The 25,019-nt window shown below is 42.4% G+C and overlaps 1 protein-coding gene across 1 annotated transcript in view; it reads left to right on the top strand.

Moving 5' to 3' along the window:
* SYNE1 (spectrin repeat containing nuclear envelope protein 1) overlaps nt 1-25,019 on the top strand; it is a 1,478,055-nt gene that overhangs the window by 594,750 nt on the left and 858,286 nt on the right. Inside the window, exons 55-58 of the mRNA XM_069234720.1 lie at nt 2,385-2,741; nt 8,986-9,122; nt 9,358-9,535; nt 15,063-15,245. Coding sequence (XP_069090821.1) covers nt 2,385-2,741; nt 8,986-9,122; nt 9,358-9,535; nt 15,063-15,245 — 855 coding nt within the window. The remainder of the gene's footprint in view (nt 1-2,384; nt 2,742-8,985; nt 9,123-9,357; nt 9,536-15,062; nt 15,246-25,019) is intronic.

The following is a 25,019-nucleotide window of genomic DNA, read 5'->3' as shown; positions in this document are numbered from 1 at the left end:
AAGTGTGTTGGTTCCACTAGAATATGCCTAGGTCACAGTGCCTCTGCCTGTAATCCCCTGGTTTGACTGCTGCTGTTACTTCATGTATCACATCAAATGGTATGTACGGTTTACACGCTGAGCTGGGCGTGTGCACTAAGGTGGGACAGCCTGCGTTTACTCGGTGTCTTAATGTTAATTAGGTCTGTGACTGAAACTGAGAAAATGTCTAACGCATTGAAAAATGAGTATACCTTTTTTTATTCCTGTACTTTATATCATCTGCATTATTTCTCAAATATTTGGGCACGGTGTCTGATGCCTTTACTTTCCTGTGCAGGACTGCATGTATCTGTGAAAAGTCAAAATGCTTCTATTTTTGTTTTCCTTTCCGGATTCTTCCTAACTTGTCTCCAGAACAGTTCATTTGGTAACAAATGTTCCAGTTGTTTCAATGCTGTTGTTTTGCTCTGTCTATTGTTGCGCGGTAGCATAGCCAGGGTTTGAGGGGGCCCTAGTGCAAGGAATGAAATGTGCCCCTCTTTAAATTGCAAAATACAACAGTCAGGGTTCAGTGGGACCCTCAGTCCTCTGGGAGCCGGTGCCACATGCAACTGCTGCACCAGCGGAAACTACGCCCCTGTTGTTGCGTTCTCCTATCCCGCATCTGTTGCAGCGCTCTCCTGTCTGTTGCACCACCCCTTATATTGGAATAATCTGGTTGTTACACTGAGCTGTCTGTGTTCACTCAGCCCTGAAACTGACTGCACTCCCCTCTCTCTTGCGCTGATCTGTTTCTTGTGTTTCTGTGACACTGCCCTCGTTTATTTTTTTTCAACCGTGTATATTCCCCTTACCTATATATCGTTGAACCACCGGGTGGTTACCCTGACCTGTCAGTTGTTGCACTGCAACGTGCGTTGATAGGGTGTAACGTCTCTTGAGGTAACTTGTCTGTTGCATTGGCCTCTCTGTGTTTCTTCTGTTGTTGCGCACAGCCCTGCCCGTCGACCTGCCCGGTGTGGCCTTGCGTTTCACTATATGTTGCACTGCCCGCTCCCTGGTACTGCTTACCTGTCTCCACCTGTGACGTGCATTACCATGTTCCTTCCGCTGTCCTGCTTGTTTCACTTCTCTGTTCTTTGTTGTGCTGCACTGCCTGTGGCACTGCCCCGTCTGTTGTTACTCTGTCCCACTTTTTACACTGCTGTGCCTATTGTATCTCTGTTGTGGCTGTTGAACTGTCATGTCTTTGCTGTCTCTTGTTGCCCTGCCCTGTCTTTTGGACTGTCCTGGTAACTGGTGCATTGCCTTGCCCCCCACTGCACTGCCCTATCTGTTGTTGTGCTGCACTTCTCACATCGTGTCGCCTAGTGGCTTGTTGTGCTGCCATTTCCTTTGATGTGCTGCCTTTCCTGTTGTTGGCTGCCTTGCCTCTTGTTGCATTGCCCTGTCTCTTCTTGCGCTTCCCTGTCTCTTTATGTGCTGCCATAGCTCTCATTGCACTGCCGTGTCTATCGTTTATTTGCCCTGCCTTTTTATGCGCCACCCTGTCCGTTGTGCTGCTCTGGACTCTTGTTGCACTGCCTTTCTCCCGTTTTGCTGCTCGTTCTCTTCTTGCGCTGTCATCTCTTGTGGTGCCTTTTTTCTTGCTGGGCTGCCCTGTCTATTGAGCTTCCAAGCCTTTTGTTGCGCTGCCCTGTTTGTTGCAGTGCACTGACTCTTGTTTCGCTTTCCTAACTCTTGTTGGGTTTCCCTATCTCTTGTTGCGCCTCCCTGTCTCTTTTTGCGCCTCCCCGTCTCTTTTTGTGATTCCCTGTCTGTTGACATGCTCCCCCGCATACAGTTCTGGCTACTGATTCTCTGTATTGCGCCCCCTGTTGCTTCTGGCTGTGCTTGTGGCAGCCTTTGAAACCAACAACAATGCAACAAATAGTTACATTGTGCTGTTTATCTGCAAAGTTATTTTCTTCACCGACTAAAATAGACGCCCGATGGCAAGTTCGTCAAAGCAAGTATTGTTTCCTGTCTAGAATAGCTTACTTCAATGCTTGGCGCGTTAAGAGTCACAGGGGATGCACAACACGTTTGACATTTCAAAAACAAAACCAGAGAAAAAATAAGGCGGGAGAATAGTATGTGGGTCTTTAAGAGTTCTGTTAGTTGCTGCTCTCTGGACAAAACTTAAGGCAGCTTTGAAGCCACACATCCCAGGAGTGCTGTGGTTTCAATGAAACTGCCTAGCAGCACTACAGGATGGCGAGCATAGTTACTGCTTTGCAGTGAAGCGCTTGGTAAAAGTTTGCCGCGCAGCACTTCTGACAGGAGAGAGCTGCAGGCATCGCGTCCAGCAGAAGTGAATCACGGTGCCACCGGTAACCATAGCAATGCGTGTTCCATTGCAGGAGCTGATAGATTCCAGACAGCTTGGTGCAGGCCGCCTAAGCAGAGTGGAGGCGCTGGCTCCCGCCGTGAAAGCGAATACGACAGCCGCTGGCTGCGCACTCATGGACGGCGAGACCCAGGCCCTGCAGGCTGACTGGAAGCACTGGGAGGACACCGTCTTCCAGGCCCAGCGGGGCCTGGAGAGTGTGGGGAACCAGATGGCCGTCTCGGAGCAGGAGTTTGCGGCGCAGGTCGCGCAGTTGGAGAAGGCCCTGCAGCAGTTCGGCACGTGCCTCCAGAACTGGGAACAGAAGCTGACCCCGTCCGAGGGCAAGAGCACCGACGAGGCGCTCGTGGGATACTGGCATCAAGAAAAGGTACGTTTGTACGACTGACTGAAAGATACAAAGAGCAAAAATAATTAACTTTTTATCACCTTATTTGCAGTTCAGAACAACCTTCTTATAGAGTGAGTTGATGTCACTATGTCAGATCTAACGGCGTGTTCACATTTCACCCGGGTGAAGCGAGCAGATGGGACTACCAATTACCAGATGAATCGCACCAGACCGGCCTTGCCCTGTGTCTTGCCCATGAGAAAGATTATTATGGTGCATGTGGAACGTTTTAGCAACATGGTAACACTAAAGTTTCAAAGAACTTCGCAGAAATGTATTACTAAAAGTAGTTGGCTCTTATTTCTCTTGTGCTGGTGCAGCAGTATTCATGGTTCATCTCGCAGGTGACAGAAAACTGGACTTTTTCACATTATGTGTGTTCTAAAAAGAAGAGCAGTGCTAAAAGATTCATTTGAAACTGTCATAAAGAGATTTAGCGCCTCGTCAGGAAAAGTAAGCGCTGTGGAAATGCAACTACAATACAATTTTTCGGTATAAAACAGTTGGCGGATTTTCAACAAAATCATAAGGGGCAGTATTGGCATCTCTTAAATTGCAGGCTGCAAACTATTAATACGTTGTGACTTCTGAGTGCAGTAACAAGTACCCGCTAAAACTATCACAAGCTAAAAGAAGATTTAAAAGATAATTTATATAAATTGGATAAAATAGGCGTTACCTCCACGCCATGTACTTTTAAATCTATTTTTGGTGTTTTGTTGACCACTAAAGTGTAACCTTGGGGCCACTTCAAAATGCTAGTCCAACAGGAATTTGTTGGAACTATGTGAGACTAGATTGAGCAGCAGAGTGTTTTGTGGTTAGTGAGTCCGCTTTGGAAAGTAATTGTTATCTGCCAGATCCTGTTAAAGGGTATTGCACAGTTCCTTTGTTTTTGAACGCCAAACATGTGTTGATGCTGACTAGAGTATAGTGATCATACACCATTTGTAAAATGTCATACTACTGCAGTGCTGATCCTCGCCTATTTATTTATGTGCATTCCAATATAGCACTAACCAGATCCCGAAGGGTATCAGAGTGCATTACATAGGACATCAACAAGAACATTGCCCGTAGGATTAATGACAAATTAAACCTTAATAACGGAGGAATAGACGCAATTGAGCACATTTTAATGATTTGTCATACATAGCAATTCTAATATGGGAGATTTTTAGTTTTTTTTTGAGGCAGTCGTGGAAGTGGGTACTCCGTATAGCAGGTCGATTGGCATTCCATATTGAAAAGGCTTGCTTCAGAGTTCAAGTCATTTTGAAAGCAGGGGTTTCCAGACGTAAGGAGACAGAACTTTGGAGGGATCGATTGTCTCCTGAGATGGTTAGTTTATTTGTAAGATAATTTGCTGAGCCTTCTTAATGAGTTTTGTGGATGATGCAGACTATCTGTTGATGCACCTTGCTTTAATGTGGAGCCAGTTCAGAGTGGTCAGGATGGAGTGATGTGATCATATCGTCTTGTGATGGAGTGTAAGTGGGCAGTAGATTTGAAGGCTGTCTTAAAAGGGGCTAGGTGAATTCTGGTAATGCTTGTTAGTAGTGAGTTACCACAGTCTAGTTTTGAGAGGCCCCCTTAATTAAACTACTGTTTTGAAGCCACCAGCAGGAATTAATCATATGATCCCTCGGAGAGGACTGTTTTGAAATTAAGTACCCTTTGCTATAGCATTAAAATGGACGTGTAGATTAAGGTTAATATCAAAGTATAAAGCCTAAGCATTTTGCCTTGTATACAAACAATGGTGTACAGTCAAGTAAGTTTGAGGAGGCTATCCAGGTCTTTGCATGCATGTTGTTGTGCGGTAGAGAGAGTAAAAGGAACTCTGTTGTCTTGGTGTTGCATGTGATTAGGTGGAGCAACATCCGTCATTGGAGATCCATGAGGGTTCTTCACAAGTATGTTAAATCCTCAGGAGAAGAGACTTAAGTATGGCTAGGTGTTGTCAGCATAGAGATGAAAATACGTTTTTAAATTCTGCTGAAGGTGGAAGCAGATGGGCTTCCTGTAAAGACTGATTAGTGTTGGTGTTAGGCTGGGGCCTTAAGGTACTCCTTAGGGCAGAGACAGGGAGTTGGGAGATACTTTGAAAACTTGACCTGATGTGAGTGATTCCATAGGTAGGAATCATTTCAGCACAGTGCCTTTGATTCCCATTTAGTCTCTTAAGATTCTTAGGAGGAACGAGTGGTTGACTGTATTGAATTCTGAGGACAGGTCTATGAGAAGACAGTTGACTCAGCTGTTAATTGTGTGAAAAACATCATCTATTATTTGTAGCTATTTATAGCACTGATGTCTCCGTGCTGGAGCAGCTTTTCAGTAGTTTGGCTAGGAATGGGAGGATGAAGATAGCGCAGAGGTTATTGAGATCGGTAGAATCCGCAGGTTTCGAAAGCAGAGGTGTGACCTGGCCGGATTTAAATCAGTCAAGCACCATATTAACTAAGGGAACAATTGATTATCTGGGTCAGGTAAGGGATGAGGAATGGGGCAATATTTTTGACTGTCTTGGCAGGGATGGGTCAGCAAATTTGCGAGGAAGGTTTGATTGCTCAGATAATGTTTTCCAGTGCAGATATGTTAAGCAGTTTGAAGTGGGACCATTCTTCTTGGGACTTGCAAGACAGTGTTTCCAGAGGAAGAGTTTGAGTGGCTTTTACCTATTCATGTGCTTCACTGTATCTGCTCGAAGGAGAGGAATGGGACCTGGGGGTTACAAAGCCAATGGTTAAAGGCCTTGTACAGTGGTTTGCCAGATATTACTAGCAACACTGACAATTGAGTGTGGCCTCTGTCTGTGGCACATTTGAATTGTTCTGTGTAATCTTTCAGGAGTAACTATATTACTGTCAAAGCAAGGAATCATCCTAGCCTAAGTTACTTACCTTTAACATTATTTACACAAAATAGCCTTATCCATTTTTCTTTCATTAATCTGTTACTGTCATTTAGTGCTAAGAGGAGGACAACAGTGTGAACTGAAGGACGCATGGGGTCTTTATGTCTGCTTTGTGAAAGGCGTTTTGTTTTTGGCTATTATTTGTTCATCCGAGTAGATCTGAAACGTTTAGTGAGTGAATTAGTACATGACTGAATGTCCTGCTTTTTAAAGGTGTATTTCATACAGACACTTGACCATAGTGCCTAGAGATAAAGGAGGCAAAAGTGAGTGAAGGAACAAATGAGTGACTCCTTGATAGATGTTTGCAGTGGTGAAGTTGATAGAGGAACATCATCACTGTAGAGAGCCTAGGTGAGAAAAGAACGTGCACACATTTTTAATCTTATCTCACCATTACAGTCAGAATGTGTTTCTTTGCATGCTGAAGATGGGTCATGTTTGATATTTTTGAAGTTCAAAGAGGACACACAAAAAAGATTTAAAGCAACTCTCGGCCTGTTTAGTGTCTATTTTCAACCCTAGTAGCCCTTCAGATGAGACAAGCACATAAATGGGTCATTCTGAAGAGTTTCCACTTTAAATCACTATATTTGAGTTCATTCCAGCTCCGGGTGATTTCTCGAGTGCATAGGTAACATATTAATGGAATTTTTCAACTACTGCCCCATCAGGACCAGACTATATCTTTGGAGCCTATTTGTTGAGAGGCAAGTGGGGAGTCCTTCTGGACTGTTGTTGATGGAAATAAAATTGCCAGAAATGACTGCAAGGTAGCTGAATTGCAGTGTGTTACATTTTATAATTTGATTTTGAGGGGGATGTGAAGTCAAACATTAAAGGCTTACCTCTGGTGGTTGATGTGAGGTAGAAACCCAAATACGATGCACACTTATATTGCCCACAATAAATTGATTTTTCATTCTTGTAGACACATTGGAGGTAATGCTTACTTCTGTGCCCTGTTAGCAGACAGGCATACCATTCATGAACTTCAATATAATAAACAATTAGTCTAAGGAATCTTGAGTTTTGTATATTACTATCATCCGATCTACCTCGTATTCCATGTCCGGGATGCCGCTGATCATCAAAGCCTTCCAACATTGGTTGCATCTAGAGTCTTGTGTCTGAGTTCAGAAATTCAAAAAAACATTGCGCTTCACAAAATAACGTTTCTCTCTGTAGGAGAATCACCACCCTGCTCTTCATTTCAGCATTATGACAGTCCAACAATACTTTTTATCACCAGTGTCCTCGGTCACAAGTCTAATGGCAGGTACTCTACCATGATTTTTGTGAGGGCACCCCAGCTGGTCTGTAAGAGTCGACCCAAAGTGCAACACCTTGTAAAATTGTTGATTACTGTTTCCATGTCCCGGCCACAACTTGGCTAGCATTTAGTACTAGCATATTGATAGTCATGGGCAAATGCCTTTTACCTGTTATAACCTATATAGTGTGTTATAACCTATATAGTGTGTTATGACTAAACACCAGTGCTTAATTTGTGCTTATTGCTTCAGGTGCTGAGCACCAGCACTTATTTTTAAGGGCCAGGCCTTATTCTTCTGCCTCAAGCATTTGCTGCGAGCAAAAGACACATATGGGAAAGAGGGAGGAAGGGAAAAACGAAAAAGCGTCACAATGGGAGAAATTAGAAAGCTGCAAGAGTGAGCTGAAGGGGCAGGGAGTGGCTGTAAATGGATTGAAGAGGCCCGAGATGGCTTCAGAATTGTGCCGCTTCAGTTTTCCGTGTTCACACATTTAATTGCAGCAGCCGCGTGTTTAAGAGGAGGGTTTTGAGCACCGGCTCCTTTTTATTTACAAATTAAACACTGCTAAACACTCCTCTGTTCCCTTAGCTTGAGTATGTATGAAGAGTGCTTGGGGACATGTGGAGTGGAGTTCTCCAATATGGGTATCCCTTTGTGTGTGTATAATTCCCTATGTTCGGAGGTTACTACATTGGGACAATGCTAGCTCAGAAACATTAGCTGTTCCTTCTTTTTTTGTGTAGCCCATCACGTTGCTCTCTCCTCAGCAGAATCCTTCGTTATTAGCAATGTGATATACCTATATCTGGATTTACATCCACATCAATGGAGCAGGTGGGTTTCCATGCGTTCATCTTCCTTGGATGAAACCAGTAACAGCAGGCAAACATGTGCCATGAGGAAAGGAACATGAACAAAGCTGTCTCCATTGGCATGCTTTTCGTAATATGGTGATATTGTAACGGATCCCGTGGCTACAGTTCTAAACACGTCACAGAGCAAAGCTGTAAACAAAAAAAATCCTGGACAAAACACACATACACAGAGTTTTGAAGCCGGTCTGATGTTCTTTTTTAGCCCTTATTTTGTTATTTTTCTTAACCCCCTCTAAGTGACTTTCATGTTGGAGAACAATGGAGCAAATTCATTTTTCACCATTCGTGCTGCTTGTGTATTATGAATATCACAATTGGAAATTCTTATTGGTTAAAATAGATACAGATAATGGAATGAGCAAAAGCCAATTGGCACTAGCCAATTGATTTTGTGCTATTTTTGCTGCTTACGTTAAAATAGCCGAGGAATGTATTTTTCCTCAAAATCCATCCAGTTTTCAAATTCACTTTTAAAAACACTTTCAAGCAGTGCTAAAAGAGTTTTCGCTCCTGCGAAATTTTGTATGTGCTGCCATAGTTAACTGTAATAACAAAAATGCATTTGCTGTATTTTTTATTTATTTTTGGCTGGTGCATAAAGAGCCATGACAACACTTGACACTGTGAAACTTGGAGGGCAACAGCCCCATTCGGGATTAAGGAACATATAGAGTTTTGCATTTCCTTCTCTATCAGTTACATTCTGAACTCATCTCCTGAGTAGCTCAGTGTATGCTGCATGAACCTTGATGATTTAGTGGCAATTAAATGAAATGTAGATATTTCAAAATTTGACTTGACAGCTTGCCGAAAAGAGGGATTTGGACCGTCTGAGGCTGCTTTCAAGGCTGCTTTTCTGACGCCCAAATGCGTGTCTCTTAAGCCAATTGACTGCTTTAGCATAATCTTCGAAGCATAGGTTTTGCTTCCCTGGTGACAGAGACTTACCGCTTACCGCTGAAGCCACGATGGACGTTAAAAATATTCTGCACAGCAAATGACAATCATGCAAAATTTTACCTGAAGGTTATTTTGCTCTTAAGGCTGGATAATCGCAACTTCTTTGTATCAGTGAAACAGGTTGCATTTCCATGCTATCGCTGGGCTTGCTTCTCTAATCGGATGTGTTGTGTCTGGTGTTGTTCTAATAGGAAACCTTGAATGCTCTGACGGAGGCTGAACATATGACAGATGAGCTGAAGACTCAACTCAACGACCTTTGCAGATTTCCCAGAGACTTGAGTGTTTACTCGGTAAAGGTTTCTGGGCTAATAAAAGAATACAACAGGTAATCATTCTACTGGCGGTGTTTTCTTTCAGGCTTCTTATGTGTTTTAAAGTAAACGCTGTAATAATTTTGTACCTCACAAGTGGACTTTCAGCATTCTTATCAGCAAGCATGGCTCCTGTACAGTTGTTCCCTCAAGACATTTCAGATTACTTTGCTTGGTGTAGTGCACCTTGTAATACTCATATTGAATTGAATTGTGACCCCATATTTCTGTTTGCTCCTAATCTTTAAGACTGTGCTTACAAGCATCAAAAGGCTGTCAGAACAAGCAGCAGGTCTTGGAGCAGAGATTCCGGACGGCATTCAGAGACTTCCAGCAGTGGCTCATAAGTGCTAAAATCACCACTGCCAAATGTTTCGATGTGCCTCAGAATATTACTGACGCATCTTCAAGTCTGCAGAAGATACAGGTCAGTGCATAATGGGTCATTTTACCTTAAGCTTCTTCTTACATCCCAACGTTGGTTCTCACGAGGGTAAATGTGGAAATATTGTCACCTTTAAGTTAGAAGTAATTATACAACTTCATACGGAATTTGTCACACAATAGGGCCAAAATTAAGAACGGGTTCTTGCTAAATAATGATGTGTATAATGTACCGCTGGATCGTCATTACAAGTTCTCATAATGAGCATGTGTGAGCTATATCACAGGGGAATACATCGGTGCCAAAGTACGAGTATGAGTAGTCTGGTGTTTCTGAACCCAAGATTCCCAAACTTGATCCCAGTAAAACCTCAGACAGGGGTCAGGAGCTACAGGCACCGGTGGCTTCTACCTGACACCAAGCAGGACTACAGGAGAGCAGGCAATGCTCCCCACAGCCAAGCATAAGCCTGGAATTGTTCTGAGCATCCTACCTAACCCCTATTTTCACCCAGTATTCACAGGTCCACATAGTTATTTTCCATTTTGGAGACTATACCTCGTATTGCTGGAATTAAGTGAGGGGATACTGTGGCTATCCCTGCATGTTAATCTGACCCCCTCAGGCTAAGGACATAGGCAGGTAGGTCATAGGTAGTGCCATGAAAGCGCAAGAGTTTAAATTATGGTAAAATCTTATAATAAAAATACTTGTGGACATTCGTCCCTTCTGTGCACCACCTGTGCTTTTTGAATTGAGTGCCATCAGGGGGCAGAGCGGCTTATAACTCTACTCTCCCCACAGTCTGAGGTGTGATGGTGTTTTCTCATGGGGGGGTTACAAAATTACCTGAACCTTGATTGGCTTAAAGGTGTGCACCAACCTCGGTGCTCTTTTCCACCCAACCCCTACAAACTATGAAGGGGGGTTTGGGGTGCCCTCCTTCCTGCGTGGTGCTATGGTGCCCCAAACAGGTTTGTACGTCGCCCTATGGCTGTTATTGCACCGGCCCTTCATGTCCCTGTCGTGGGTGGCCTCTGCGATAGATTCCATATGCCCCTTAACTTAGTGCCTTATTCTCAAAGGTTACGGTGAAAAATTTGGAGATACGCTCCCTTACCCTTTCTTTGGGGCGAATTTCGGGCTTTATGTAATTCTCTAAAATCCCATCAGTAGTCCTTCAAAATTGAGGCAATTATGGTATTGTACTGCAGCATTTATACATCGCTTACTACCCCTCTGTGGGGTGCTGAAACACCTGCCTATGTGGGTAGCACCACACACTGTGTAGGGTCTGTGAATGGAAGGATGTTCTCCTTGTTGTGATCCTATGTGGAGGAGTATTTCCATGTCATGCATAATACCCACCAAGGTTGTTATGATCTAGTCTGCTTAGCTGATTAGTGCACTGGGTTGTCCAATCTGAGTTTTTGTGTATGCTTCTGGTCTGGAGCTGGCCTGGTTGAAGGGAGAGAGAAGTGGAAATATCTGTGGTGATAGACATTTTTATTATCATCCCTTATCTGAGTGTCTTTGTGAGATGTCAAGAAGAGGTCAAGCCATGAAGCTGCATTTTGCATGAGTTGCATTTTGCGTATTGTGAATGCGGTTGCACGAAGTTATAGACTGTAAAGTCAAGCTTGGATATTAAAAGTGTAAAGGATGTCTTACAGTTTATACTGGTGTGCAAGGTATTGGAAGATGTGATGTATTGTGTGGAATGCACTCTTTGTGCTGATGTTAGCAGCCTCTATTCAGAATTGATCTGAATCCATTGTTACTCCTAGGGCAGTCATTGAGTTGTAAATTGTAGAGCTCTTCGGGGCTTCCAGTTTTTAAAATGATATGTGTGTCATCTGTATAGTTGCAACATGTGAGGTTGTATGATTTCATCAGATTTAATAAAGGTGTTTGATAGATGTTGAATAATAGAGGGGATATGATGGACCCCTGAGGCATGACACAGTGATGTGAGGAGGTGATGCAAAAGGTGATCAGTTGACTACACTTTGTCTGTGAGATAAGAAGCAATCCATTTGGAAGCATTTTCACAGATTCCCAAATCGTGGAGTCTTTTCCCTTGTGTGTGGTGGTGGACAGTAATTTATGCAGCTGTTGAATCCAGAAGCAAATAGGCATCTACTCTGTTTTTGTCCACTATGAGTTTTAGTTCATACCAGATGGATATGGCTAACTCTGTGTCTCTGGCACTCACATGCGTACTGTTTATACCTGCATTAATTTGTGCCACATTTAGCACACAGAAAATCAATGCAAGTATACTGTGCATTTACCTTTTTGTGCATTTCCTCAGAGGAATATGGTTTGTCATGGAGAAACCCTCCACAAGTTTCACCTAATAATGTTGGTGGTGCTTTCTTGCCATTTCTATGCTGTTATTGTAGTTAGTCCTGCTATTAACAAATGCAAATTTGCACGAATTTCCAAGAAGGGAGATACTATGTATAAACTATTGGTGATTACTCATAAAACAACGAGTTTTAGTGTGTTGAAGACATTTACAAGAGGACCCACACAAGAACAGGAATCCCCTGTCCTGAATCTCTTTCTTTCTGAGAGCAGGAGCAGTCACTAACATTAGTTTAAAGAAAGAGTGTGAGAAGGATGATTATCAATATGGCTCTGTTACTCTTACCGGACCTATTTTAATGCTTCTGCATTAGCTAAACTGTTAAGACTGAAGTTGACATTAGGAGGTTCTGCCCGATGAAGTTCGAAAAAATATGGGGTGGCTAGTTGAAACAATATAAACTACAATAGAATACGGTACCAGTGGCAGCAGGGAAATTAAGGTCAGGGGATGGGCATGGGGAAGAGGGCAAGGATGGAAAGTAAGTCAGAAGTTCCTGTACTTGCAAGGATTGGTGCTTGATTAAACACTTACAGCAAAGGGTGGATACACAATTGTAATGTGCTGATGATTCATGAAAATTGACCAATATGTGGTAACTCTGTAGTTTGCCTTGTGTAGCAGTGCAGGTTTTTATGCTCTAAGGAAAAATGTGTGCCTTGCACTGTGTACCACGTTCTTAAAACAACATTAACTAAAATGTGTTATATAAAAAACAAAAGGATGAAAGGCTGAGTTCACCTTCATATGCAGACATTGGGGAACATTGATTTTAAACAGAATGGAGTAAATTGTAGACTAATCGTACATCAGTCAGCATGGTTGCAAAATACAGGAGGATAATTGGCATAACGTATCCAGACATATTTAAGAGATGGAGGTAAGAGGCCCTAGAGGTAAGAGAGAAGGTAAGCAAATTATGAACAGTAATTTATTAGTAACCTTTTTGTCTTAGTGGAAGTTGGTTTATGTTTTCTTATCCACAATAACCTAAAACCAAATTAAATAAATGAGCGCAAAAGACTGTAAGGTCAATTGGACTCTAACATCACATTAAATACTGAAAGCAGTGTCAGTGATAGCCATTCTTTTGGGTCATGTATAAGTGCTGTTCCTTGGTGGAGGACAGGCTGAGACTCCCTGCTCCAAAGTGGGGAGACTCAGCCTTTCACCTTTCTGGTACTGATATATGGAGTGCTACAGAGCTGGTTAATACATAGTTACAATGCTGTATGAAACCAAAAGACCTTAAACATGAGCATTGAATTAAACATGTACACACTTAAAATGTAAACATTAATATAACCATTTCTGAGAATTTTCACAAATATACTTGATCCAAGAAAATTTACAATTTGTGCTTATCAGGCAACAGTTTCACTAATTATGAGTTTATTTTGCACATGTTAAAATATTCTAATGTTATTGAATTCTAATCTGTCATATACCAAGGTACCCAATTCTCACCCCATAGCTCCCACAGACCTAAATCTGCCTATAATGACACTTTAAATGTGCAAATATATTGATGATGGAAAATACATCCACTTGATTTGTATTGAGATATTGAGGTTTTGTGTCCAAGAGGGAGTCGGAAACCCACCCCCTTGAAAGTGTACCTTGCTTTACAGGTTCTGTAAGAGCACATTATGATTAACAAACATATTAAGCACACACTTGTGAATTTAATGAAATGTAAGTTAACGTTTTTCTAGTCATTTGTTTTACTTTTTTCAGATGTGTATGTAAATGATATGGGTTCTGGAGTATTGTAAAAGGGGTATCAAGTGGTTATAATACCATGACCAGACTAGCGAGGCCCAAAATAGTGAATGATAACTATGTATAGATGTTCTTTACATAACTCCACATCTGTGTACCTCGAAGATATGCACATCATGGCCTATAGATGTGGAATTAAAAATGGTATTCTGTACCTCCATCTGTATACTCACCATCTCGAAATTTTGATTTTCAATAAGGTCACAATATTGTGGCCACTCAATATTTCCTCTGTGATATTCTAGAGAGCAGTATATACAATAAGAGAAGTAATGAAATGCTAACACAGCTTGAATTACATTTATTCGGATTTTGGGAGAATTCAAAATGTACAATTTGGTATGCTATTGTTTATGTAATTCAGGTGAGACACTCTGAGTAAACGAGGTCGAAGTCCAAAAATAGAGCCCTGCCCCTAGTAATTGGACTCTTTAGGAGGCCTTTCCTTGCACTGCTGTGCCACACATTTAACGGATTAGATGTCTTTGCTTCATCATTGCCAGGTAAAGTAGCCGTGACCCCTCCCCCCCTCACAATAAAAGAGCATTTGTTTTCAATGACACAATGCACATCTCATTCCCATCAGTCAATCCTGTTTATTTTTTCTGGCTTTCTTTACTTCAATAGAGGAATCATTCTGAACTTGAAATATGTTCCATTTTCAAATGACATTTGGTAACTATGTGACCATTTAAAATAATCTGCTAGGGACATGAGAGTAGTATATTCAAAAAGAAGACTTTTGTGACTGAGGATACAGGAACACAAAGCGTACTTTCTGTGCTACCTCAGAGCGTCCGTCATGGGGACCATTGGGACCATTAAAAGTGTCATAGCCCTGTGAAGAGCAGCCAGTATTTAGACTTCAAACTGTAAGAAGTTCCAGGAGTCAGCTCCAACCTTACTGTAAGACGAGTCTCAAACTGAGCGTGATTCACCAAAGGCAGGCATACTTGATGCATAGGCCTATTTTGCAAGTGCCATGGAGACAAGCATTAACAGTTCCCATGACTTGTTTTAAAATGTATGGAAAGTGCTGGTTGCCTGCCATGCATTTATTTTACTGAGTGGATGTACAATTCGTGATTCTGCAGGATGTCACCGACTTTTCTGAAGTGGGTAAAGAGGGGACATAGTCTGAACATGCAGCACAAATATACAAACCCACCCCTGGAGAAACATCAACTTGGTACACACAGGAACAATGCAAACGGTTAGAAATTAAATAATGTTGACAAAGCAAAACTCCTAGATCTTGAAAATCATTACTCGTCACAGTCCGAATGACAACTAAACAACAAAAACATCACTCACCACAATCCAAATGACAATTAAACAATAATATTAAGTAATAACACTAATAGAGATGATGGTTGGGCAAAACAGGCACACCTAACATTACTACTTTTCTTTTAGGAGTTCTTATCCGAGAGTGAAAATGGGCAGAAAAAGTTGCATGCCCTTGTCTTAAAAGGTGAACTTTTGAACAATATATTATCATCGGAGAAAGGAAAAAGTGTTCAGAGCAAAGTTAGCACAGCTAAAGAGGACTGGAAACGTTTTCTTTCATCGCTTCACCAAAAGGAGGCTGCTTTGGAGGTATGGATTGAGAAATTGCAGTACCCTGATCCTTGGAGTGTGTTGTAACTGTCATATGGCTGTGCTGTTCTCATCCCTTTTCTTTTCTTTCTTTGTGTAATTTCCATTCTCTGATAAGACATTTTGCTACTGGAGAGTTGCCACAGGGTCTGTTTTTTTAGGTTTTGTTGTAAGGATGCAATTGAACAGTTATTTATTTTGATGACATATTTTTTGTGAGTCATTTTACAGCTTGGCATCTCTTATAGATTTTAAAGTTACATATTGTAGGAAAATGCCTAATTTTACATTATCATCTCCATTTTCTTGGCTAGTGTTGCTGGTTTCTTGACTCTGTACACTGTGACTGTGCTAGCCACGGTTCAGTGCATGTGCTGTGACCTCTAAAATATGTAGAAATGGGCTATACTCCTGATTGGCTTATTTAATTTACCTATAAGTCCCTTATATCTGGTACAAGGTGTACCCAGGGCCTTTAAGTTGAATGTCTTTAGCGGACTGCCTCACCCATTGTGCTACCTACTACACTGACAGTGCAAACATAACTGCGGGCCTACCATTGTAGCTGCAGGCCTACCATTGTAGTCTGTCTCTGCACTTTTAAAACTGCAAATTCGACCTGCCAAAATGTCCCCTTTTGTCACTCCTAAGCCATTCTTTCAAATATTAACAATTCACCCCTAAGTAGGCCAAACTGTCAATAAGGCAGGCTGTATGGTATTGCAAAACAGGACTATGTAAAGGTTCAATGTTAAACATTTCTTTACAGTTACAAGCTTCCCATGAGCTATTTTGCTGTAGCAGTGTTAGCTGTACCATCGGAAATCACAGGGGTACAATATTAAATGTAAAAAGGTTATCTCCGACTAGGTAACAGCAACAACATTATTTGTGGAATTTTTAAAATATTTATTGCAAACCCAACTCACTGGTAAAGTCAGATTTGTAATAAATATTTTGGAAAAGGTACTTTGAGAAATGTATCTTTCCCTACCTAAAATCTCTAGTAGCCTACCTGCATCAGCTCCCAGCTTTCAGACAGGAGCTTAATGGCCCTTTTGACAAGGCGTGATCTTGCTCCCAAAACTGAGACAAAGGCCATGGTCGTGTAGAAGTGTTCTGTTCCTCTGGCAGCAAGACCATCTCAGCCAGTGGTTCCCAACCTTTTGACTTTGTGGACCCCCACTTTATCATTACTAGAAGCGGGGGACCCCCACTAAATCATTACTGGAACCAGGGGAACCCCACCCCGACTGATTCACTACTGGAAGCCAGGGACCCAAGCCTATACATTGTTCATGATTTGAACCGCAAGACAATACACAAAGTGTATGAAACATGCATTCCATCAAACACATACGCAAATTATAACACATTATATTTAATTTGCAAACAAAATAATAAAAAAACAATTAATAGGAAGTTTGGAGCTTTTCTAAATTCAATTGAAGCCACAAATCGTCCATACTATATTCTGTTTGATGAACCTTCACTGCTCCCACAAATCAATTTCAGGATACTAATTAAATTTTTAGCCTCCAATTTTAAATTTCTTGAAACTTACAGTATGTTTTCACATTTTTATTTGTACATGTAACCACTTTATTTATATACACTTTATTAACCTGTTAATATTATTTAATTTTCTTAGCAGTCACGGACCCCCTAAGGAGGCTTCGCGGACCCCCAGGGGTCCTTAGACCCCAGGTCAGGAGCCACTCATCTAGGCTGTTCCCAGGAACTTGATTAACTTCAAAAAGGCCTAATCTGTCAGATGCAAATGTTAGCTGGCAACAGAAGGGCCTTTTTTTCCACTTAGTCAGCCATGCCTCAATCCCACAGGGAGAGGAGCAGGAACAGCCATCAGAACATGTTTAGAGTGACCACAGAGGAGGGGTTGCTCATTTCTATGGTAACACTTCTGGGTTGGGCCTAGGAGTTCTGCAGAGGGGAAGAAAGGTGCTGCAAAGCTGAGTTTTAGGAAGAGAAGGGAACTTTGGGTTTGTTTGCAGTACTGCATACAGAAAGCTCCTCAAAAGTGAGTAGGGTTACCCCAAGGAACATTTTCCCTTTTTGTTAGGAGTGGACCAGGAGTTACCCCCGCCCATAGGCTAGTGCCAGGCACAGATATGGCATCTAAGGGGACCATCTTCAGTACACTGTAAGACCTGTGAAAACAAACAAAAGGACTGCACCTTTTGTTGAGATCTATTAGGAGACCTGAAACGCTGGACTGCTCCAGCTTGTATTCAGGGCAGTGAAGTAATAAAGGGGGCTTGAGGGTTGCTTTGCTAACCTCCAGTTAAGCCACAGGGACACAACAAGCTGCTAGAAACCCTTTTCCTGAAGTGCCCAGGTTACCAGTTCATACCGGAGCTGACCTAGACACTCCTAGACTCTCCTGGAGGCTTTTGCTGGAGTGAATCTCGACCCCCAGTGCTGTTCCTGAGATTCTGAAACCCATGTTAATGTGCACTCCTCTTATAATCCTGAAAAACCGAAAGTTTGAACCTTTTTTGCTCCAAAGACCTGTGGTGAATCGGAACAAACCTGCCAAGTCAATTCAGTTATTCAATTAAGGTGCATTGCCGCTGGGCCAAAGATTCAGGTTGCTCCCACTCAGAGCTTTTCTGGAGCGCAAATCTGCTTCAGTAGGATGTCATGCAGAGGGTATTCAGCCTCATGGAGTCTTTTAGAGTTTCAGATTGCTGCCTTTCCCCACTGGATGAATCCGAGCTCTAAAAAGTGATCAAGTGCAAATATATAAATAGTCACTGGGTGAAGCCTCCAAAATCATCTGTGAGGGACATATCCTTGGGTGCAAATTTTGAATTTATTCTGCTCTCAGCTTTCCTGACAAAAGTCAGTGGTTGTACCGGGACCTCATTTGAAAGCTATCCGCTCCTCTGGAGTCCTTCCCGTTATAGTCTTCTGCCTTGCCCCGCTGAGTATTGTTGAAAACCAAAAGGTAAAACGTCTGACCGTGTCCAACCTGGTTTCTGTATCCAGCCAATGCTCCATTGTGGTGGACCACCAATCACGCCTAGGTACTGATGAAGCACAGCCAGGTGATTGTTAATATGTATTGCTGCTATTTTTATTAAAACGTTTAAAAATTCATATCGTTGCTTTTCTTTTGGATTTCTATTGTTATGATGTAATTTTGTTCAATAAATTATTTTCTATTTTTATAAATGTATGTGAGATTTTTATTATGTTCTGTTTTTGACTTTTGAAGGGTTTTGGAACTTCTAAATGCTTTACACTTTTTCTTAAGTTAAGCCTGTGTCCTCTGTGTCATAACAATCAGCGGTTGAACTCAGGTTTAAATATTGAAATCTTTAATTGGCCTAACAAAAATAGTGATCTTATTACTTCTGTCCACCCAACTAAAAATCTAATTTCTCACACACACACACATATATATATTTATATATATATATATATATATATATATATATATATATATATATATATATATATATATATATGTTCGATGGCATGTGTACCTGCAGATACACATGCTGTGCACATCCCGCCATCTGGTGTTGGGCTCGGAGTGTTACAGGTTGTTTTTCTTTGAAGAAGTCTTTTCAAGTCACGAGATCGAGGGACCCATTTCGGCTCCATTGCGCATGGGCGTTGACTCCATCTTAGATTGTTTTTTTTCCGCCATCGGGTTCAGACGTGTTCCTTTTCGCTCCGTGTTTCGGGTCGGAAAGTTAGTTATAATCTCGGAAAAATCGTCGGTATTGTTTGTGTTCGTTATCGGGTTAGTTACAACAGATCGACACCGACTTTTGAAGAGCTCCGGTGGCCCTTCGGGTTTTTTTCGATTCTCTGTCGGGGCTTGGTCGGCCCGGCAACGTGTCTCTTCAAGGCTGATGGAATGGACCCCATTCCGCTTCTGCCCAAAATGTCATAACAAGTATCCGTATACAGATCAGCATCTGGTCTGTAACTTGTGTCTGTCTCCAGAGCACAAGGAGGATACCTGTGAAGCCTGTTGAGCGTTTCGGTCGAGGAAGACATTAAGAGACCGAAGAGCAAGAAGACTGCAGATGGCGTCGGAGCAGACAGGACAAGGGCGTTTCGAGGAGGAAGAAGAAACCTTCTCCATCCAGGAATCGGTCTCGGACGAGCTAGATCCCGAAGAAACGGCAAAAACCGTGAGTAAGACGTCGAAACATAAAACTCACGAGAAGACAACAAAAGCCCAGGGGACGCCACCGCCAACAGGCCATGGCTTAACCCGAAAAATAGGTGACCGATCATCGGCACCGAAAAAGGGCACGCTTGTGGCGAAGTCATCCGACTCCGGTCGAGATACCGCCACACAGCAATCTCGGGCCCGAGACAGCGGCTCCGAGCAGATTCGGCACCGAGACAGTGGCACCGAAATGGGTCGGCACCGAGACACCACGATGCCGAAAACAAAGAAGGTTTCATCGGAGCCCAAAAAGGCGACCGAAAAGGTTTCGATTCTGAAACATCCAGCCTCGGAACCGAAAACAGGTTCCTACACAGAGGAACAGGGATTGTCCTCCCAGATGCAAAAACATAAGTTCGGAGAAGAACTTGAATCAGTAGAGCCAGACTACACTCAAAAAAGGCTCCGCATTCAAAAGGACACAGGGAAGATAAGCACTCTTCCCCCAATTAAGATGAAAAGAAGACTTGCCTTTCAAGAAAAGGACAAGTAGCCACAGGCCAAGGTGGCAAGACAAACAACTCCACCACCATCTACAACACCATCAGTGCACACATCACCGGTAGCCACTCCACCACTGATGCAATCCCCGACTCATACTGCAATGAGTCAAGATGATCCCGACGCATGGGACCTTTATGATGCTCCTGTATCAGATAACAGCCCAGACTGTTATCCTGCAAGGCCGTCGCCACCTGAAGACAGTACATCCTACACGCAGGTGGTCTCAAGGGCAGCTGCTTTTCATAACGTCACCTTGCATGCAGAACCAATTGAGGATTACTTTTTGTTTAATACACTATCCTCCACTCATAGCCAATACCAAAGCTTACCTATGCTCCCTGGAATGCTAAAACATTCCAAACAAATATTTCAGGATCCTGTAAAACGCAGAACCATAACTCCAAGGGTGGAGAAGAAGTACAAGCCACCGCCAACAGACCCTGTTTATATTACGCAGCAATTAACACCAGACTCTGTGGTTGTCGGGGCAGCTCGCAAGAGAGCATACTCTCATACCTCGGGAGACGCACCACCTCCAGACAAGGAGAGTCGCAAATTCGATGCTGCGGGTAAAAGAGTTGCAGCATAAGCAGCAAACCAATGGCGCATTGCCAACTCACAAGCACTTTTGGCAAGATGCGATAGAGCTCATTGGGACGAAATGCAGCATTTCATAGAACACTTACCCAAAGAGTTCCAGAAAAGGGCACAACAAGTGGTGGAAGAAGGACAAAGTATCTCCAATAATGAGATACGGTCAGCAATGGATGCAGCAGATACGGCTGCAAGGACAGTAAATACTGCAATAACGATAAGGAGACACGCATGGTTGCGTACGTCAGGATTCAAGCCGGAAATACAACAAGCCGTGCTGAATATGCCCTTTAATGAACAGCAGTTGTTTGGGCCGGAAGTCGACACTGCTATTGAGAAACTCAAAAAATATACTGATACGGCAAAAGCCAAGGGCGCACTCTACTCCCCACAGACCAGAGGCACATTTCGCAAAACACAATTTTGGGGAGGGTTTCGAGGTCAACCTCCAGAGGCCACAACCTCACAAGCAAGGCCCACTTATCAAAGCCAATATCAGCGGGAAGTTTTCGGGGGCAATATAGAGGGGGACATTTCCAAAAGAATAGAGGAAAGTTCCAAAGCCCCAAAACTCCACAAAACAAGCAGTGACTTCCAAGTCACACATCCCCAACACATAACACCTGTGGGGGGGAGACTAAGCAAATTTTACAAACATTGGGAAGAGATAACAACAGACACTTGGGTACTGGCAATTATCCAGCATGGTTATTGCATAGAATTTCTCAAATTCCCTCCAAACGTCCCACCGAAAACACACAATATGTCAAAACAACATATAGATCTTCTAGGACTAGAAGTTCAGGCATTGCTACAAAAAGAAGCAATAGAATTAGCACCAAACCAACAGAAAGGAACAGGAGTTTACTCTCTGTACTTTCTCATACCCCAAAAAGACAAGAGTCTGAGACCTATATTAGATCTAAGAACATTAAATACCTACATCAAATCAGATCACTTTCACATGGTGACATTACAGGACGTAATCCCACTACTCAAACAACAAAACTACAGGACAACACTAGACCTAAAGGATGCATATTTCCATATACCGATACATCCTTCACACAGAAAGTACTTAAGGTTTGTATTCCAAGGGGTACATTACCAATTCAAGGTGTTGCCATTCGGAATAACAACTGCGCCAAGGGTTTTTACAAAATGCCTGGCAGTCGTAGCTGCACATATCAGAAGGCAGCAAATACATGTGTTCCCGTACCTAGACAATTGGTTAATCAAAACCAACACGCTAGAACGGTGTTCACAACACACAAAGTATGTCATAGAAACCCTCCACAAACTAGGTTTCACAATCAACTACACAAAGTCACACCTTCTGCCGTGTCAAACACAGCAATACTTAGGGGCGACAATCAACACAGCAAAAGGGATTGCCACTCCAAGCCCACAAAGGGTTCAGGCATTTCACAATGTAATACAGGCCATGTATCCAAAACAAAAAATACAAGTCAAAATGGTGATGAAACTCCTAGGCATGATGTCATCATGCATAGCCATTGTCCCAAACGCAAGGTTGCACATGCGGCCCTTACAACAGTGCCTAGCATCACAATGGTCACAGGCACAGAGTCAACTTCTAGATCTGGTGTTGGTAGACCGCCAAACATACACCTCGCTTCAAAGGTGGAACAGTATAAATTTAAACCAAGGGCGGCCTTTCCAAGACCCAGTGCCACAATATGTAATAACAACAGATGCCTCCATGATAGGGTGGGGAGCACACCTCAATCAACACAGCATACAAGGATAATGGGACACTCAGCAAAAACAGTTTCACATAAATCACTTAGAACTATTGGCAGTATTTCTAGCGCTGAAAGCATTTCAACCCATAATAAGCCAAAAACACATTCTTGTCAAAACAGACAACATGACAACGATGTATTACCTAAACAAACAGGGAGGGGCACACTCAACACAGTTGTGTCCCCTGGCACAGAGAATATGGCATTGGGCGATTCACAACCACATTCGCCTAATAGCACAATTCATTCAAGGAATTCAGAATCAGTTAGCAGACAATCTCTCTCAGGATCACCAACAGATCCACGAATGGGAGATTCACCCCCAAATACTGAAGACTTACTTCCAAAATTGGGGAACACCACAAATAGATCTATTTGCAACAAAAGAAAACGCAAAATGCCGAAACTTCGCATCCAGGTACCCACAAGATCAGTCTCAGGGCAATGCGTTATGGATGAGTTGGTCAGAGATATTTGCTTACGCTTTTCCCCCTCTCCCACTCCTTCCATATCTGGTAAACAAGTTGAGTCAAAACAAACTCAGACTCATACTAATAGAGCCAACATGGGCAAGACAACCTTGGTACACAACACTACTAGACCTCTCAGTAGTGCCTCATGTCAAACTACCAAACATACCAGATCTGTTAACGCAACACAAACAACAGATCAGACATCCAAATCCAGCATCGCTGAATCTAGCAATTTGGCTTCTGAAGTCCTAGAGTTCGGACACTTAGACCTTACACAGGAATGTATGGAGGTCATAAAACAAGCTAGGAAACCTACCACTAGACATTGCTATGCAAATAAGTGGAAAAGATTTGTTTATTACTGCCATAATAATCAAATTCAACCCTTACACGCATCTGCCAAAGACATCGTAAGATACTTACTACATTTGCAAAAGTCAAAGCTAGCTTTTTCTTCCATTAAGATACATCTTACCGCAATTTCAGCTTACCTGCAAATTACGCACTCAACTTCACTATTTAGGATACCAGTCATAAAAGCGTTTATGGAAGGCCTAAAGAGAATTATACCACCAAGAACACCACCAGTTCCTTCATGGAACCTCAACATTGTCTTAACACGACTCATGGGTCCACCTTTTGAGCCCATGCACTCTTGTGAAATGCAATACTTAACATGGAAAGTTGCATTCTTAATTGCCATCACATCTCTAAGAAGAGTAAGTGAGATTCAAGCATTTACCATACAAGAACCATTTATTCAAATACACAAGCATAAAGTAGTTCTACGGACAAATCCTAAATTTTTACCAAAAGTCATATCACTGTTCCACTTGAATCAAACAGTAGAATTACCAGTGTTCTTCCCACAGCCAGATTCTGTAGCTGAAAGAGCACTACATACATTAGACATCAAAAGAGCGTTAATGTATTACATTGACAGAACAAAGCTAATTCGAAAAACAAAACAATTATTTATTGCTTTCCAAAAACCTCATACAGGAAATCCAATTTCTAAACAAGGCATTGCTAGATGGATAGTTAAATGCATTCAAACCTGTTATCTTAAAGCAAAAAGAGAACTGCCTATTACACCAAAGGCACACTCAACTAGAAAGAAAGGTGCTACCATGGCCTTTCTAGGAAATATTCCAATGACCGAAATATGTAAGGCAGCTACATGGTCTACCCCTCATACATTTACCAAACACTACTGTGTAGATGTGTTAACGGCACAACAAGCCACAGTAGGTCAAGCAGTACTACGAACATTGTTTCAAACAACTTCAACTCCTACAGGCTGAACCACCGCTTTTGGGGAGATAACTGCTTACTAGTCTATGCACAGCATGTGTATCTGCAGCTACATATGCCATTGAACGGAAAATGTCACTTACCCAGTGTACATCTGTTCGTGGCATTAGTCGCTGCAGATTCACATGCGCCCACCCGCCTCCCGGGAGCCTGTAGTCGTTTAGAAGTTGATCTTGAACATTTGTAAATTTGTAAATATATTACTTTAAACTACATTATGTACATACGTATTCACTCCATTGCATGGGCACTATTACTAGCATACACAACTCCTACCTCACCCTCTGCGGGGAAAACAATCTAAGATGGAGTCGACGCCCATGCGCAATGGAGCCGAAATGGGAGGAGTCCCTCGATCTCGTGACTCGAAAAGACTTCTTCGAAGAAAAACAACTTGTTACACTCCGAGCCCAACACCAGATGGCGGGATGTGCACAGCATGTGCATCTGCAGCGACTAATGCCACGAACAGATGTACACTGGGTAAGTGACATTTTCCATATATATATATATATATATATATATATTGATGAGAAAATAGGGGAGGTCCCAAAATGCATTTAGCATTTAATACTTTGTATATCTAGGGAAGCAGTGCAGATAGCAGCAGATCTCAAACTGAGATCTGAATGGCTGCCACCACCTCAACCAGGAAGGCATCTTAGTACTAAGGACTCGATCACAAGTCCTAAGAATTTGTTTTTAAAAAGGCACAAGAGGAAATGGTATGAATACCCTGATCTGCTAGGCCTGGTGGTAGGGGCCCACAAGAACCCCTCCTGGGACCAAAATTGTTTTTTTTTAATTTGCATTCGTGGAGGACCTTCGAATCTGCAGCAAAAGTTATAAACAAAAAAGTGCGGTCTTCCGCGCTCGTTTTTTTAGCTCCCTGGGTGGGTTAGTTCTTGGGGGA

The sequence above is a fragment of the Pleurodeles waltl genome, chromosome 5 (genome assembly GCF_031143425.1).
Source record: "Pleurodeles waltl isolate 20211129_DDA chromosome 5, aPleWal1.hap1.20221129, whole genome shotgun sequence".
Lineage (NCBI taxonomy): Eukaryota > Metazoa > Chordata > Amphibia > Caudata > Salamandridae > Pleurodeles > Pleurodeles waltl.
This window is presented reverse-complemented; position numbering and strand designations above follow the sequence as displayed.